The following is a 17,381-nucleotide window of genomic DNA, read 5'->3' as shown; positions in this document are numbered from 1 at the left end:
TGTGTGTGTGTGTGTGTGTGTGTGTGTGTGTGTGTGAATGCTTGTGGCCACATTTGTTTTTACTGTATACATGTTAGTCTTTGTTCTTTCTACATGTTAGAGGTGTTTTATTGGTTATTGCTTTTTTCATTAAGTAAAAGTGTGATAATGTTTCCTTAATGGCCTCAAAATGTTAATCTTTTCTCTTTGAATTGTTTTTTATTTAACTTTCAAAATGCTTTTTAGCAGAATAATGGTTAGGGTTAGGATAACATCGTACTTTTGGTTGAAATAAGAGAAGTAACTCTTATCATGTAACACACGTGACGTCATGTTATGTACGTTACGTCATTTATGTACGTTACATGAATGAAAAACTATTCACTTCAGAAGGAATGTCCTGGAATTGACCCATCCCAACACCCCGACCTACACTGAACCAAGCAGCGCCGCCATGAGACCAGCACCAGTCTGCTACGGCTCTGTTACTACCTCCACTGGTGGATCAGAGGTCGAACGAAACTGTCCCCCTCCCAATCTGTCTCTGTAACTTTTATACAGACGGTGAGGCGCCATATTCCCGCCTTGAAAGAGCAGTGGACTGAGAAAGTTTCCCTCTCTTTAGCATGATTCTGCCAATCTTTTCCGTCGAGTAAGTCATCCTGCAAAAGTGGGACAATTGCAGCAACATACATATATATTAAAAGCATAAAACATACAGCCATATTTGAGTAAGCCCCTTCAGACCCACTGTAGTATTAGCTCCGGCCACTGATATCATAAGTCATTATCCCTATGCATTGACACATGTAACCAAAAATTGGTGAAGTGCATGTGAGTCCAATCTTTGCTCTCAGGAAAAGTTGGGTAGAAATCAAATACACATGTTTTCTGTAACTCCTTCATCTTCCAGTCAAACTGGTTCCACTTCAGAGCCGGTGCTCAATACTCTCTACACCACAGATAAGAATCAGTGCCTCCGAAAGCAAAATAAAACCGATAAACCTCAGCTTTGAAATTCTTATTTCTGCGATTTTCAAAGGAGACTTAAAAAAAAAAAGAAAAAGTAATTTGATTTTATTTTTTTATTTTCTTCTCTTGTTTTGGGGTATTTTTTTTTTTCTGAAGTGAAAATAACATTTCTGAGTCTGTGTTTGATCAGCTCCTTCTTGCCGCAGGGTGTTGGGTCAAGTTTTTCTTTCAAGTTCACGGTTAGGTTTATATCTTTGGTCAGGAGCATGTAAATAAACCCAGATGAACTGCAGTGATATTTTGAAGATGTTTGAGCAGGATAACATCCCTGTTTGTTTTTAAGCGAGCGTGTGAAATTGTGGTTCAGAAGGTAGAACCTTCGAGTAGGGAACGTTATAGCGGTCATGCCTCTACATCAAATATCACCACGAGGGACAGTTAGATCACATCCCTTTTGAATTGGCAAATGTTGGATGGATTTTTCATTTTCTCCTCTTCTAACCGAAGCCAGCTGAACACACATGCAAGCCTGGTGGGGGTCACAGAGGGATGGCGTGAATCTCATCTTTAATCTAATAAAGGGACTCGGTAGAGGCTGGAATTAATCAGATCTGTGAGGGAGACGAAGCTTAATGTGGAGGCATTTTGAGTGGAGAGAGGATATGATTGGACATAATGAGCGCTTCAGTGTCGTAACGTAAAATGGGGAGTCTAAATCACCTCTATACCCTCACTCCATATGGAAGATATAAAGGGGCGATGAAATCCCCCTTTTTATAGTCACAGGTACAGAAAGAATAACATTTTATTTATTTAAGATCGTTTTACCCCGTGTGATTTGCTCTTCATCATGCTTGTCTTGGACTGAGCAGCTTATGTAACTCACAGTTATCATTTCCACAAATGCTGCTAAACCTTTTGGGGTTTTATGCAAGAGTTTCTCAGAGAAAAGCAATACTTTTCTCCACAAATCTAAGCCACCTTCTGATCTGTTTCTTCTTTGTGCCCGTCTCTGTACTCACTCACCCCTCTTTTACTTTCTCTTTTGTAAGTCTCTCCATTATTTGGGGGCATTTATGCTCTATTATATTTTTCTCACATCTGACCTAAAGCACTTCCCTCCTGGTTCCTGCATTCATACGTCCCTGTCTTTGTCCCTTTCTCTTTTTTTTTATAATCGTAATTTTCGTAATGCAGATTATCCCAGTGTGTGATATCATTGTGTGGGTTTTAAGCTTTTTGTCAATTACAAAGAAAACCTTTTCAATAAATGTAATCTACTTGTCAGTATTTGTACTTCTTCCCCTTCTCTTTCTGAAAACGTTCAGCAGTTTGACCCTGCATGTTTCTCAAATGTTTCTCAAACTCCAACATCTTGTGATGTCCCCCCTCTGGTCTGCCTTCCTCCTTCAGTTGATAGCGGTGTACGAGGAACAGGAGCCCCATCATGGAGGCGACGGTACCAGCGCCAGCTCCACCGGGACCCAGAGCCCCGACCTGTTTGCCGCAGACCTCAGTGCTGGAAGTGGAGCCTCGGCCTTCCAACCCTACCAGGCCGCCAGTGAGATCGAGGTCACGCCTTCTGCCCTGCGTACCAGTAAGTCCCAACACTGGTGGAGGGGAAAAAAGAAATAAATTAGCGGTTCATGTGGCTGGATTGAAGATCTGTAGAGGTATTTGTTATTTGGATAAAGCGGCCATTATCTAAAGAAACAATCAGGAAGTAAATCAGCTCAACAGATGATTAATAATTGAGTCAATTCCTCTTAAATTACAAAACTGTCATCCTCATTAGCATCAAATGTCATCCACAGCTCCAGTAATACAGCAAACCCAACAAATTACCTTATCACAGCCCAGCGGTACCTTAGCCCTTTCCATAAATTCTGTTAATTGGACAGGAGGGCTTTTTTTTTTTTTTACAGGCCCAGATAGCCGTTTGATCCCCGGCCAAAGTGGCTAATTGGTTCTATTCGCTGCCTCCTAAATCAAATGTGACGCGGAGCTCGTCCACCTCTGCAGTTTTGCCGGCCAAGTCGCTTCTTCTACCGTAATTACCTCGAGTTTGGATGTGAAACCGACTCTTGTAGGTGATTTGTCAATTTGGATCAAGCAAAAGCTTTTTGCACACAAACCGCAAGCGGCAGCAAACAAGCAGACCCACACAGATATACATAGAAACACATACTCCCACTGACTCACTCTTACCTTCTCTTCCTTCTTTAATGTTTCTCTCTTTACGTGTTATTGCAGCATTCCTCTTTCTTCCTGGATCGGTATTTATCAAACTGCTAAAAGTTAAAGTTTTGACTCAAACTAAAAAGGTATCTTAGTCTGTATCTGTAGCCTGTTAGCCTGTATATATTGTATTGTATATAGGTTATGATGAATATGTTATCTAAAGCAATATGTTTTATTCAGATTAGGCTCATTTGCAGCTGACTTTGATTATGTTGTCAGCTTCTTTTCATGCATCTTCTTCTTGATGATGTACTTTTATTCTCCCACTAGCTGACATTCCTCATGCTTTAGTTTGATTGTCTTCAACAATTTCTTTCTTACTTTTTCACATGGCTTGTTACAGTAGTTCCATGTGTTAATTGCTACTGGAGGTATTTAAGACTTCACACAAGTCAAAATAACTTGCAAACTACTACTTATTAGTGAGATACAATAATAGATTTGTCTTGTTTTTCAAAGAATGAAGAATAGAGCGAAAATAGTGTAAAAATCGCTCAATCATTTAAAGGGCTCACCGTCAAAACTTGACTGACACAGTGCTAGATTGAACTTCTTATGTCTACTGACACGCTCGGCCGACGGTCAGCCGTAAGACGTGTTGTGCATTACTGCAGTTTCTCCTCTTCACTTCGTCATTTGTGACTTTTTATTAGTCATACTCTCGATCAGAAGTGGCTATATTAGCGAGAGTAGTGTTAAAATGATGGGCTGTGTCTGGGCCCTCGACTTGACAGCTCGCGTGGCAAGTCAACAAAATGCTGCACGTACCAGCTGCATTTAATACAAACTAATTAGCACATATTTGACCTGACTTGTAGTCATTCACATCCAAATGGAAAAGGTACTGTACCATCTCTGCCAGCACTCAGATGAGATGAAATTAAAGGCAACAACAGCGTCTCCACAACCTGCTGCTATTTGATTATCAGCTAATGGAGACTCACTGTTATACCTGCTGCCTCATATTCAGCTTGCACTTCATTTACCTGAGACTCCTTGCACTTTTTCCTCCTGTAGACTCTGCTGTCTGTAGGAGTGAGTCTGTTGATTAAATAGGTTGTGTTTTTCCTTCCCCTCCTTAAGCCCAATTCTCAGAAGTTAACATTTTTTGTTTTGTCTCCTCCAAACACACATTAACAGACACTCCTACTCACACACACTCCAATCAATTCAAGCGGAAAAAACAGCCAATTTTTAATTAGCATCTTTTATTAGCACTAAAAATAGGTTGGTGGATGGCTTATCCACTAATGACCTGTGAGCTGGCATTGATTGACAAAGCAGCCACCAAAATCTCCTATCTCACACGCTCACACTCACACACACACTCACAAAGTGTGAGGGAGGTCACTCCACTCCTAATTGGATTTCTGGATGAGATGCTGAATGTGAATTTGCGGTAAGAAATGAAAATCTCAGGGCATAATCACACCTGCCAGTTATGTCCAATTTAGCCGTCTCCATAAAATATTCGAAACCCTGCTTAATTGGCGACACTGAATCTCATCAGCTGAGTTTTATGGGTTTTTTAAGAGAAATGTCTGTCATGGAAGAGAAGGAATTTGATTAATATTTTTTTTTTTTTCACAAGCGCCTAATGAGAATGGCTTTCAATCACTGATTCATGTTGGTCGAGATGAGAGGCGCTGGACTCTGTGGGTCTTTGCCAGTTTTCTTGTTCGGCCCACAAACTCAAAAAGCAAAGTGATTAAGCTTATTAGACGGAGAGATCTATTGAAATACTCAAATGGATTGATGTTACTTTCTTGGCTTTGTTAAACTCCAAACCTCTGCAGATATGAAAATGCTGATGAAAGAGTGATGCCACTGCTCTGAACATGAGAGCATTTCAGATGCCAGTTTTGAAGAGTTAATTCACAAAATGCTGCAATTATTCTGGGGAGAAAAGTCACAAGTTCAGTAATTCATAATTTAATCGTTAATGTCTCATGCAGTCCCTGATCGCCCTTTGAAGAGCTGCAGTTTCATTTTGTACTGTTAATGTTTCTTATGTTGCTTTTAATAATTCATGTTTCTTGGCTTGCACTCTTAGTCGTATTTCGACAGAAGTTTACTGCTTCAGTTTAAAATCTTCAAGTTATTAACATCTGCTCCTCTAGAGAAACAAAAATAAACAAAAAAAATCATCTTGTTTTGTTTTACAGAGACAATAACAATGAAAAGTTACAAGGCATTGTTTGTTTCTTTGACTGACTTGTTTAATTTAATGAGAGACCGTTGCATTCGCTGTTTGAACAAAATTCTCTGTATCTGTAACCAATTAAAACACAGCATCAAGTTGTGCCCAGTGTTTCATACGTCAGACTAAATCTAATTGTGTGTCAGTATGTAGTGTTCCCACATTGGAAAAAATAATAATTGGATTTGTTAAAAAAACTGTCAGTATGTATACTAGGTTTGCTTAATTTAATGGACATTCACGCACAAAGCAACACACAACTGAAACTGAGACTGCATAAAGATGAACGTTTAAAAGGCAATTATTAAAGGAAACGACTGAAAAACAAATTACAATATTGAATTAAATTGTCTGTTTTTTAATTTTCCAAATTGGATAAGGAGTAAGTGTTCCTAAGGAGCTGTTTTAATGACAGCAAATTGGAAATGGCACACGCTGGGGTGTTGTGAAAAGGCCGTTCCATGCCACAATACTGACCACAGGAAACAAGGAAAACTGTCGGCCGATGTTGGGGCCATCGGTTAGTGTCTGCGGCGCTTGTTTTTTGCGGTGTGTCTCGCACAGCTGGCACAACTCACCCCTCGTCTGAGGCTTTCAGGCCAACTTAGCAAGTAGAATTGGTGGCGGCGCCTGTCGGTGAAAGGCATCGCTGTGATTGCGAATCAGTGCACGAGAAGAGAACAGAAAAAGAAAGTGAAAGGCCCTCGAGTCTGTCGCTGTAGTATCCATGATTTCACCCATTTACTCTTTAGTTTTCACCTCCGCCTCTTCACCAGTGACGTTTACAACTTTACCGCCACCTGTTGGTATGGAGAGTTATTTCCTCTCACGCACATGCTCAGAACACGCACACGCTGCTAGCTCTTTGACGTCTGTTTGGTGTGTCTGGACCTAAGTCTATAGGTTGCATCTTGTTCTCTCAGCCTGGTGGGCACACATCTCTTTCAAACTACACAGTTCCAGGTAGTATTTTGCACAGCCATAGCCCAAAGTTGACGGAGTTAACTCGTTACTGATGTTCAGCTGGTGGTGTCCTGTGTCCTAATGCCTCCTGGGAGTTGTAGTGTAGGTGGTGTTGACACCTGCGCTCTATCCCCCCCTGACCTCCATCTCCCAGAGTGCCGCTACCTCCCACAGCTCAGAGCTGTTTAGGTCCCACGCTCCGGGTGACCCAACACCAGCCAAGTACATCAGTGTACACACACACAGTTCCAGATCCCCAACACATATTGTAGCTGTTGGCTCAGATATTTCCAAATACAAACACATGTTCGCTGGTTTGTGAGCTCACAAAATACAGACTCTTACACGCAGTTGATAAGTAACACACACACAGAGATCCACTTCAGTTTGCAGAATTGCACATACCTCCAAACAAACATATTAAGTGTTCATACACACATACACTGACCTACAAACTCATCAGTTTATCAGAGAGTACACATACAAACATGCAGATGGTCACGCTTAATCTTGTCCATGCACTCGGTCTCACAATTCACACAAAGTCAAATAACTGCTGACTCAGACGCACACTCGTCTCTTTGGCCAGATTACAGTACTTCCTGTAAGAACACACACCACCATCTAGCAGCAGCCTAACATCCTGGAAGAGAACATGGGAACGTGACACTTGGCTTTGTCATCTGAAAGAAGATGCTTCGGTTTTTTAAAACAATTTTAGTTTTCAGTTTACACTCAATCTCTCTTGTGTGGTCCGCTCGGTACGTTTCAGCCAATCAAAATCCGCCTGTGGGATTTTGGAGAGGTCTGAAAGTGGGAGCCTTGTAATGTCATCACATTGTGTCTTGTGTACAAGCGCTGGCTGTGGTGCGTTTGTGTGCGTTGCTCTCGTTGGAGTTGTTAGTTGGACCTTGGCCCACTTCCCACGCACTGCAACTTTTTAAACAGAGTGAAGAGTTTTAATGGAAGGCATCCACTTACACTGGTGTTTCTCAATAGGCTCTTCCTCATATTGTTGTTCCCACACACTGTCTTCTGCTCTGTGTTATGAGGCAATAACTCTGACAGTAAAGTGGAAACTAGAGCTGCCTGATTAGACTTTTAGTGATAAATCAGATTATTCCACCACGGGGTGATAATGGAATCTCAGTGATTAATTGCCTTTATTAGTCCACAATGTTCAGGGAACAAAATTTGTTCCAGCCTATTTACATCCATCATCCCTTGTCTTTAGTCTTATCAACGACAGCAAAGGATATGGTTATCTATACGCTGACAATAAGGCACTCTCCTAGAAACAAAAAATTATATATATTATTTTTCCTCCCAGAATAAAACCCTGTGCTCAAAAGTTAATATACGTCTATAACCACCTTGTTTTCCTTCCTCTCTCTCAGATATGCCCCTCCACGTCCGGCGCAGCAGCGACCCTGCCCTGCTTACCATCAATGGGCCGTTTAGCGGCGGCGATCCAAGAGTCCAAACGGAAGAGCCGCCGTCGAGGAAGAACCCGACCCGCTGGTCCACCACTGCCGGCTTCCTGAAAGCTCGCCACGCCTCTGGCACCAACAGCCTCGAGAGGAAGGTGGGTGGCTGGATGTCAAAAACAGACATGGCTGTTTGCCACCATAGTTCTTATCCAAAATGATTTGTTAAGACGGAGGAAATGTTGCTCATTCAACTACTTACAAACCAACGGCACTGATGCCTTCTATGGCTCTGTTTTGGGAAATTAAGCTTTTCCTCAGTCAATGAGGCCGTCATCACGAACATATAATACTCCAAGTGACTATTGAACGCCCTTAAGCTTGACCATTTACTGCACTTTCATTTTAACGACCCTTGTAGCTGCTAATTAGCAAGTTGCGACTTTTGATTTGTAGTTTTCGTGTACATGTAAACATCCTCCCAATGTCTTTTTATTTCTTTCAGAGCTCAAGCAGTATGTTTGGGGTAAAGTTATTTGAAGATATTTTTTTTTGACAAAACCTTTTACATGTATCCATCATAAGAAAATAAATATTTACCAAAAGGCCAGTAAGCACACGTTATACCTGGTTTGGAAATGGAATCAGTCCATTGAAGAAGTCCTACATGACAATAGTGGGATCATTTAAAAACCTTTGTGTCTGTGCCTTTGCAGGGTAAAGGTACGGACACGTACCGCAGTCTGCCGCGTGATGCAGGGACATGGGCCAATCAGAGGGAGTTTCAGAGAGAGACTGCTCGTTCATCACTGAGCGCCAATCACCCCATGGTGGACCGCTGGCTTGAGCGACAGGAACAGGTATGACTGTGTTCAGCACCTGTCTTTAAGTGTGTAGATTGTGTAGGCAGATTGGACACGCCTTGACGATGTTGTGTTACACTAACAAAAGACCATTGTGTTTCACCATAAAATCAGCAAAAAACACAATCCAGAAACTGGCTTGGCAGCTGGTAATTATATGCCAACCCCTAGATCAAAAACATACTTTCTCTGAGGATTGTTGAAGCTCTGTGAAATGTGTGTGGGAACTGAAGTAGAAGAGGGTGAAACAAGTCTACAGGAAAAGGGGAACAACAAAAAAAGTAAGAGATGTTAAAAGGTACAACTGAAAACATGTTTCAGTGACATTATCACAAAACCACACACACATTGTGTCTCTCCGCCTGGACATGAAGTGAACGCTTCGACTGTCCAGCGTTCAGAGATTTACACCCGGTCTCACCCTCCAGAGTCCGTCAGCTCTAAGCTCTGTGAAACCCTGTCTGAGTGACTGAGATCCAGTCCAGAGCCCGACCCAGTTCTATCACTCCCCTGGCCCTCAGTGGAGAGGTTAAAAAGTGAGGAATTTACACCATAAATCCACAATGACACATAAGTCATGGAAGGAGAAATAACATAATGTTGATACAGTAAATAACACAAGCCACATACGGTACATATGGTCCTGTTTAACTGGATATGTACATGTGGAGTGTTACCATGGCTGCGGGCTCTGCTCCTGCTGGGGTCATGCACACCAACGTTTAGTTGGAACGATTGTAAAATTTGATAACGTATCATTACCAACATGTCATTCAGTTAATATGTGGTCTTTGTATAGGTTGTATTACAGAAAAGTTACCCTTTCATTATAGTGGATATGTTAAATAAACATGAAGCTGTAGTGTTAAAGGACGCGCAGACTCACTGATCAATCATCTTTATTTTTCAAGGGGCCAAACGTTTCGTTTCTCTAACATCTGCGCTGTGGTGAGACATCTGCATTAGTCCTTAGATTTAATGAAATGGGATTATCTGAGTATGATATTGAGATAATGATCTGCGGTCGAGCACATGCAAAGCCTACTGTGTAGTCAATGTATAAGAACAAAAGAGTCATGGCTTTTTTTATCCATCTTCATTTGAATTATTGGAGGCTTGAAGTTGAAAAGGCGACACACACATGAATTGGATCATGTAGCATCATGCTAATCGACTTAAGTATATCAAAGTAGGGAGCAGGGATGTACAGATCTTGGAAGCAAACGTGAGGAAAATTGCTGCTTTATGTGCAGCTGAAGTGGACATATTGTAGCCTGCCGATAATGAGTGGGTTTACATAGAAAACGATGAGTAGGTGTTTAAGTTGCACCGTATGAAGCCCCCCTGCGTGTTGCCTGTTTAAAAGGCCAAATTTGCTTTATTGTTTTGATCGTACTCCAGGAGGGTTTAAGAGCCCTGACTCCATTAGTAACAGCTGACTGTATGTGGGCTGTGCAGTATATGTTGCTAGTCGTCACCAGTAGCACTGAGTTTAAGTCATTACTAAGGCATTGTGATTGTGATTTTTGGCTATGTGAATAATATTTACTTGACCTGACTTGACTTCTTGCAGTGCGTGTCCAACACCATCACTGCTCCTCGGCCTTATCAACGACCATTCGGCTGACTTGGCGCGTTGAATCGATGCTGGCAGTTGTTTTATTTGTAAGGCCGTTGTGTTACTGCCTCTTGACTACTGATTTGCTACCGACTTCATTTTTTTCATGCCATTGCCCTGACATTTTTGGCATTACCCTTTCTTCTCCCTTCCAGCTCACAATTCCAGTTGCAGTTATGTTATCAGACGTATTTTAATGTGCATTCAAGAGCATGTCAAACCTGTTTTGTTGGAATCTTAGTGGTGTGAAAATGGTTTGCAAATCTGTCTTCTTTGGAGTACAAATACAGATTTCTAACTTTGATATTGTGTCTCATGCAGGCACAGAGTTTAAATACATGTTGGCCTCCAGTTGGCTTTTGGCTGTAGTCTTTGGGCTGCGTTTAAGTGCAAATATCAATGCAAGATAAGAAGCGCCACATCAGTTGGTTTTGATGGTGCTAATTTCTTTGGAGCAGTTTCTAACGTTCAGCACAGACTTTCAACCTCAAAGAACAATTTTAGACACACACAGTTTACAGTAAACTCAGATTTCCTTTTCTCCTCTCTGGCACTTAGTGACTCTACCAAGTGTCATCTCAAACTTGTCACTATTTTTGTTGTTACATAAGTTATTTGGTAAACAGTCCTCCTCAGAGGGGTTAAGCGGACAGTGAGTTCTCACCATCTATCAGAGTGTAGAGCTGCATCGTTTTCACCTCATCTGTCTTACAACAGGTTTTAGTACGAAGGGGGGTTAAGTGGTGGAGGTCACTGCAGGATGGTGTAGTCGGTATTAATGACCCACTGGAGGCCATCTGCCCCTCGCACACTCACACACACACACACACACACACACACACATACAGTATACACACATGCATGCTCACCACCAACTGCTCCTCACAATGATGAGAACAGCCACGTGAATCTGTGTGGCCTCGGTGTGCATGTGTGTTTCTGTCTCATTTTAATGCTGCCTCGCTCTGTGTGATAGAGAGACAGCTTGCTGAATGTGTGTCACGTTGTGTATTCTTGCGGCATTAATTGTACAGGTGGTGAATGTGTGACCATGTGTGTGTGTTTGCATATATGTTTACCTATTTAATGCAGGCAAAATACCCATAATCACATGAGTATACGAAGATGGCAATATATCCTCACAAGAAGACAAAAAGAGACGATTGGACATGGAAGTTTGGCGATGGTAGCTGTTTTAAAAGCTGATATTTAAAGTTTTATATCGTCTCACGCTACACTAGAACATAATTTCTACCATCTTATATTATGTTATGCTGTACTATACCTAAAGATTGAAATTAGCTTAGCGCTGTACTTTTAAAGGAAATCCGATTTCAGATCGGTTCCTGATTGGTGGCACAGGAAATGACCCAGTAAAATAGGTCAGAATAAGTTAAATGATACTGCCAGTATGCTGTATTATGTCATTGATAAGAATAAATGTGAGATTACGCACACTCTCTCTCATTTAAGGGTCTTACAGGCTGTTGTTGTTGGCCGCTCTTGTGTATATATTCACTCTGCTCGCTGTCACTGTTTTATGTCTTGTTGATTTAAGCCACACTTAGCTCACTTAGTTCCAGGAAGGATGTTGCAACTCCGCTGTGATGAGAAAAGCCTTAATAGTTTTTTTCTGGACTTGATACTAAAAAAAAGGAATAGATGAGATACAGCAGACTAAATAGAAATCACGTTTGTTAGAAGCAAGTCTACAGTATTAGTATCCTCTGTAGATCGTAGACTGTAGCTCTTGTTTTAATGCTTTAAATCCATGTTAATACTCTTCTATATATCATTCTGCTGTTCTGATGGTCAAATAGCATCACGCATCAAAGTATGTCATTGTGTTGGAATAGAGTTGAATACAAAACCGACCAAAGGAGCCACTTTCTGTGTAGAAACCCAGAGTTTGAGACGAGGTTATCGTGTGGGATAAAAGCTGTAAAGTTGTACATGTTCTGCAGACAGAAGCAGCGAACACAAAGGCTGCAGCACCGAGTCTGATTTACAGTAAGTTCTTTTAATAGAGTTGATTTGCATTTCATGCATCTTTAATGGCCCTGTGCTACTGTATACTTTCTAAACCTCCTCTACAGTTCATTACCGCACCGAAAAGACTTTCTGCTTGGACAAAATTAGCCCGGACAGCCATTTTTTCAGCAGTGTATTAAAGCTTTGTTCGGGTTTAAAACAGAATGTGGTGTGAGAATGAAGAATAGCACAGCAAGGAATAGAATATGCAGTGATTTAATTAGAAAAAGAACAGCTTGGAATGATGAATTAAACAGTGCAATTTCCTCAAGTAAGCTTCATCTTATCTTCCTAGAATGAATAACATGGAACAGAGAAGCATGAAATGAGGAGAAGAATTAGAATAGAGCGTGAATACAATGAAGTAGGCCTATTTTACTCCTGTGGAGAATTCGAGGCTCCTCTCATAACAAAACGTAACAGAACGGGGCATTGCCTCGCACTGAAGTGAGCCAGATTGAATCGCATTGAAATGAATGAAACTATTCTCCGTTCCCAAGTGGGTGATTGTGTGCGCCTGCAGCAGCACCGGCGGCTCCCTGACACACAGCGAAAAATTGAACTGCGATAGTTTTGAGCTGCGTTCGCCCCCCCCCCCCCCGCCCCCCCCGCTAAACTCCCAGCCCCCCTTTTGGCAACAGGTAGGGGGTCGCCATGGCAACAGCGAGCTGTCAGTCGAGTGTGTATTAATGAGAGCTTGGTTTGAGGTGCTGAAGCTGCACCGCAATCGCTCTGTGTGTGTGTGTGTGTGTGTGTTGTATATCCATGAGTCATGAGGGCATGTATGCGCCTGTGTGTGTGTGTTTTGATCATGTGTGTTTTTATCCATTGATATGTTTTGTGGCTCCATGAGTGTGTGTGTGTGTGTGTGTGTGTGTGTGTGTGTGTGTGTGTTTTGCATGTATGATTTTTGGCTGTGTGTTTTTTGTGTGTCAGCTGTGAGCATGTGTCAGAAATCCAGGCAGCCTCAGACTCGATTGCAAATCAACCAATTAAGAAGAAAAGCCACAAGCCGCTCAGCCGCCTGCAGTGTGAGCGTGGACAGCTGAACCTCATATACACACACACACACACACACACACACACACACACACACACACACACACACACACAGCCTGTTCTCTGTCTGGGTCAGACAACAGTCTCCAAGGACGAACATGTCATGGAGTTTTTTGAGTTGAATCTTTTTCTATTCGATGTTTTTTCTCTGTATTTTGTGTGAGGGTTTCTCTTTTTCAATAGTTGCCCTCGATGGCTTTGTATAGAAGTTTGTGGTTGTTTTTGAGTTGTCGCTTTTCAGCATTTTCAGATACACTGTCAGATTAAATAGACCTGCGTAGATTAAGAATGCTATGTTTGCTGGTTCTTCGGCTGGAAAAATCCTTCAAAAACACCCAAGGCTTAGTCACAATGCTTAAAAGATACATGGTTTTCACTGGACAGCAATGGGTTTGAGTCTTCATCTTCATGTCATGCCTGGAGCTCTTCCCCTGAGGTCTAACACAACTATTTCTGAAACCTCGAGCCTTGGATTAATTCATCTTTGAATTATAAATAATTTATTTGCTTGTCAAATTTTTTTCCATCTTCATAAGCGAATGCAAAAAAGTGGAAATCAAAGCAAAGGCAGAATCACAAACACAACTTAATTCTGAGAATTATATGCAGAAGCAGCCTGATTACACCCCCAACGTGTCAAACATATTAGCCTGGGCAGTGGCCAGTTTGAAGCTGTAGATACCTCTCCTGAAATGCGTTGGTATAAAGAGTGAGAAAAGGTCCCATTAGGGGCTGGTTGGGATCAGTAGATGGTTAATTTGCAGGACTTAACTCCCGGATACTGGAGTTTATGTCCCATTTGAGAGTCAAAAGTGATGTGTTTTTAATTTATGTAACAGAAATACATAAATAAGGTAACTTACATAACTTACGGTGGGTGACTTGCTAGTCTAACCCAACATTGTATATTATGTATTATTGCTTACTTTTGATTAATTCTGTGGCTGGTTGACTAAATCTTTTACACTTTTGATGTTGCAAACAGGCCAAGTCAATATATTTATGGAGCAGATTTTAAAAGTGCTCTACAGATATGTAAAGAATATAATTGTAAAGAGTCGGCCTGAAAGCGAAGGATAAACAGACATTATCAGCTAATGCTCAAAAGACAGCAATGTATTTAGTGTTTTTAGCAGCAGCAGCAGCAGTGGTTTGTTAGAAGAACTGGGTCATTGGTATGAAAAGCCCGAGCTACCACGACTGAGGAGACAAAAGAGCGCCACGAACAAAAAAGTCGATTCTGTTTGTCAGCTGGAAATCCAAAGAAGACAAATGTCACAGCAGTGAAAACAGTGATTGATTGGCAAGTTTCATTTTGCAAAAAGCAACAAGGCCAGCTAACACCAACAGCACGTTTTGAGGTACATCTGTAGCATTTTAGCAGCGTAACCTTTTTGAAAGATGAGTATGACCCAAAACTGTCTTTAATGTGAATAACAATTCCCACCCCAATTAGCACCTTTTAAGTGCTTCTCATCAATGTGGGTTTGTGCAATGAGAATGTGTGATGTTTCAGTGCAGGTCTGACTGCTCTGCTTTTATTTTCTCACCTCTGGTGTCATTCAGTATGTAGTTCAGTGTTATCACAGTGTGTGTAGCAACGGTGTGTGTGACGCAGTCAGCACAGTCTTTGGTTTGCTTCTGTGTGCGTTTGTGATGCTGCTGTGTGTCCTCAGCCATTAGACTGCAGAGGGACTGAGTTATCTTTCATGGTGGGATGGAGGCTTCACACAACTCACTGGGGATGTTGTTACACAGACATACTGAAGGCAGGTCAGCACACACACACACAGACACACACACCTCCATACCTGTCCAGGGGTGTTAACGCTGGCGTATGCATGTGTGCACTGTGAGCGTCAAACACAACCACTCGAGCTTCACATACACACTTTAACACAACGGCGAGTTTGATTAAACACATATACGTCAACACGGGGACGAATATATAAACTTTTACACACGGGATTTCATTAACACACACAGAAAGAACCGCACACACATTAATTCTGCATACACTCTATTTCAGAGCATACTTAAACCACGCAATAAAACACAATTACACCACAACTGTACGTATGGAAACAAATCTTCTTGACCATGCAGGCGCGCATGCTCATGCACACCTTTCTTTCTTTCCTCTGTAACTAACAAGCCTCCATGCAGTGACTGTAGCGGTGAGTCAAGTCCCTCAGGTGCACAGTGCAGCTTTAGCAGGATAAATCATGCAAACCTGAGCCGTATACTCATAAATCACCTCAGAGTCAGCGAGGGGTGTGTGTTCGTATGTGCATGCATAATGTGCACCGAAAAAAACTGCATGTTCAAGTTTTGTCCAGCATGAATGTCTGAGTGTGTGAATCGTTTTGGTGGGATATGCAGGTGTGTACGCATACATATCTTATACTGTGAGGGCTCAAGAAATCTGTGTGTGTGTGTGTGTGCGTGTGCTTGTGTGTGCGTGTGTGTTAAAAAGACAGGTGAAAGTGAACAGTCCACCTCTTGCAAAGCAGCAGGATGAGTGTGGATTCTGAACAAATGACCAGTAGGTGCTGCTGTGGAGCTTAGATCGAAGTGAGTCAGACAGGTTTGTGTGTGTGTGTGTGTGTCTTTGTGCATGTGTTTTGTCCTTCTGTTTCTGCACTCTATGCGAGTGCAGTGTGAATGGGTTGTACAGATAAATACTGTAGGTGTGTGTTTTGTGTTTTTCAGATGTGAGAAACAGTTCAGTGTTAATCTGCGGCCACCTTGCTATTATGAGCCTTTAGTCTGTCGCCTTCTCTCTTTTCTTCCCACTTTTCCATCTGTATTATTGACTGAACCTTATTTTTTTCTACCTTTTTATAACTCGCTCTTCTCATTCTCAGGTGTTTGACTCTTTCCTCTGTTTTCAGCTCTCATGCTCGCCCACCTTTTCTCACCTTTCAGTCCACGTCCATTGGCTGAATCTGATGTCCAGTCGTCTTGCATGATTTGGTCACACCAATTAATTACTTTTTTCTGTTTCATTAAACATAATAGGCAAAAAAACCCCACTTCACTTCACATATTAGAACAAGAAGATGAGTTATTCTACATCGACGTACACTAATGCTTATGCTTACGCTCACTTGCACCCAAAAAGGAGGCGTTGAGACCCATAATTGCACACTATTTAAAAAGAAATGCAAATGGCTGTGTTCATGTCTAATTTGTTGCTAAAGGTAGCAGTAAAAAGATGAACTAGGATCCAGGAAGCACAATTTGAGTAACACATCCAGGGCGTTTAAAAGGCTTATCAGATGCCAAAAGCTGCACAGCGGTTCTCCAACACTATTTGCAAGGATTTTACAACTCTGGGACGTTGATGTGATCATTCATCATGAGGTAAACTACACTGTTGAGTTCCACTCTGTGTATGATGCGTTTCTGGATGACTTTCCATTGGGTGGCTCCATGAGGTTGACCAGGTTTTATACCAGACAAATCTGCGTTTCCTGCTCGGTACTCTTGAATCTGATCCAGTCCTACCTTCCTCTTTCATTGTCACATGTGAAATCCATTCTTCCATATCATCATAATGTATTTGTCACAGCTGATTGAACTTAATTTCTTAGTACAAACATTTTAAAAAGTTGAGTGTTAACAGACCATTCAGATCCACAGTTCATATAAAGATCATTTTACTCACTTCATCTATTCCTCTCCATTGCACTCCCCATTGCTCCCTCTCTCTATTGATCTTCTCCTCACCTCCTCACATCATCTCCTTTATTTTTATTCTTCTCTCTCCCTCCTTTTCTCCTGCTCCTCATCGCCTTTGATCTTTTGGTTTTAATATGACAGAGAGCGGTGGGAGCCCAGATCCCTTCCAGCTGGGAGGGACAGGGTGAGAGAGCAGGAATAGAGAGATGGATGGAAGATGAAAGACAGCCTCACCCCCTCTTGAGGGTTTGCAGTTCCCCCCCGAGGGGATCTCTACCTCAGGGTGCAACCTGCTGTCAGGACTTTGCACACACACACACAAGCACACAATTTGCCGTTCATCA

The 17,381-nt window shown here is 41.8% G+C and overlaps 1 protein-coding gene across 4 annotated transcripts in view; it reads left to right on the top strand.

Moving 5' to 3' along the window:
• Positions 1-17,381, top strand: part of pard3ab (par-3 family cell polarity regulator alpha, b) — a 246,778-nt gene that overhangs the window by 86,599 nt on the left and 142,798 nt on the right. For all 4 annotated transcript variants that reach the window (XM_073491060.1, XM_073491059.1, XM_073491058.1 and 1 more), the window contains exons 3-5: positions 2,365-2,548; positions 7,753-7,940; positions 8,499-8,642. In XM_073491060.1, the coding sequence (XP_073347161.1) occupies positions 2,365-2,548; positions 7,753-7,940; positions 8,499-8,642 (516 nt within the window). The remainder of the gene's footprint in view (positions 1-2,364; positions 2,549-7,752; positions 7,941-8,498; positions 8,643-17,381) is intronic.

This window comes from Pagrus major, chromosome 21 (assembly GCF_040436345.1).
Source record: "Pagrus major chromosome 21, Pma_NU_1.0".
Classification (NCBI taxonomy): domain Eukaryota; kingdom Metazoa; phylum Chordata; class Actinopteri; order Spariformes; family Sparidae; genus Pagrus; species Pagrus major.
The sequence above is the reverse complement of the archived record's forward strand: the minus strand, read 5'-3'. Positions and strand labels throughout refer to the sequence as shown.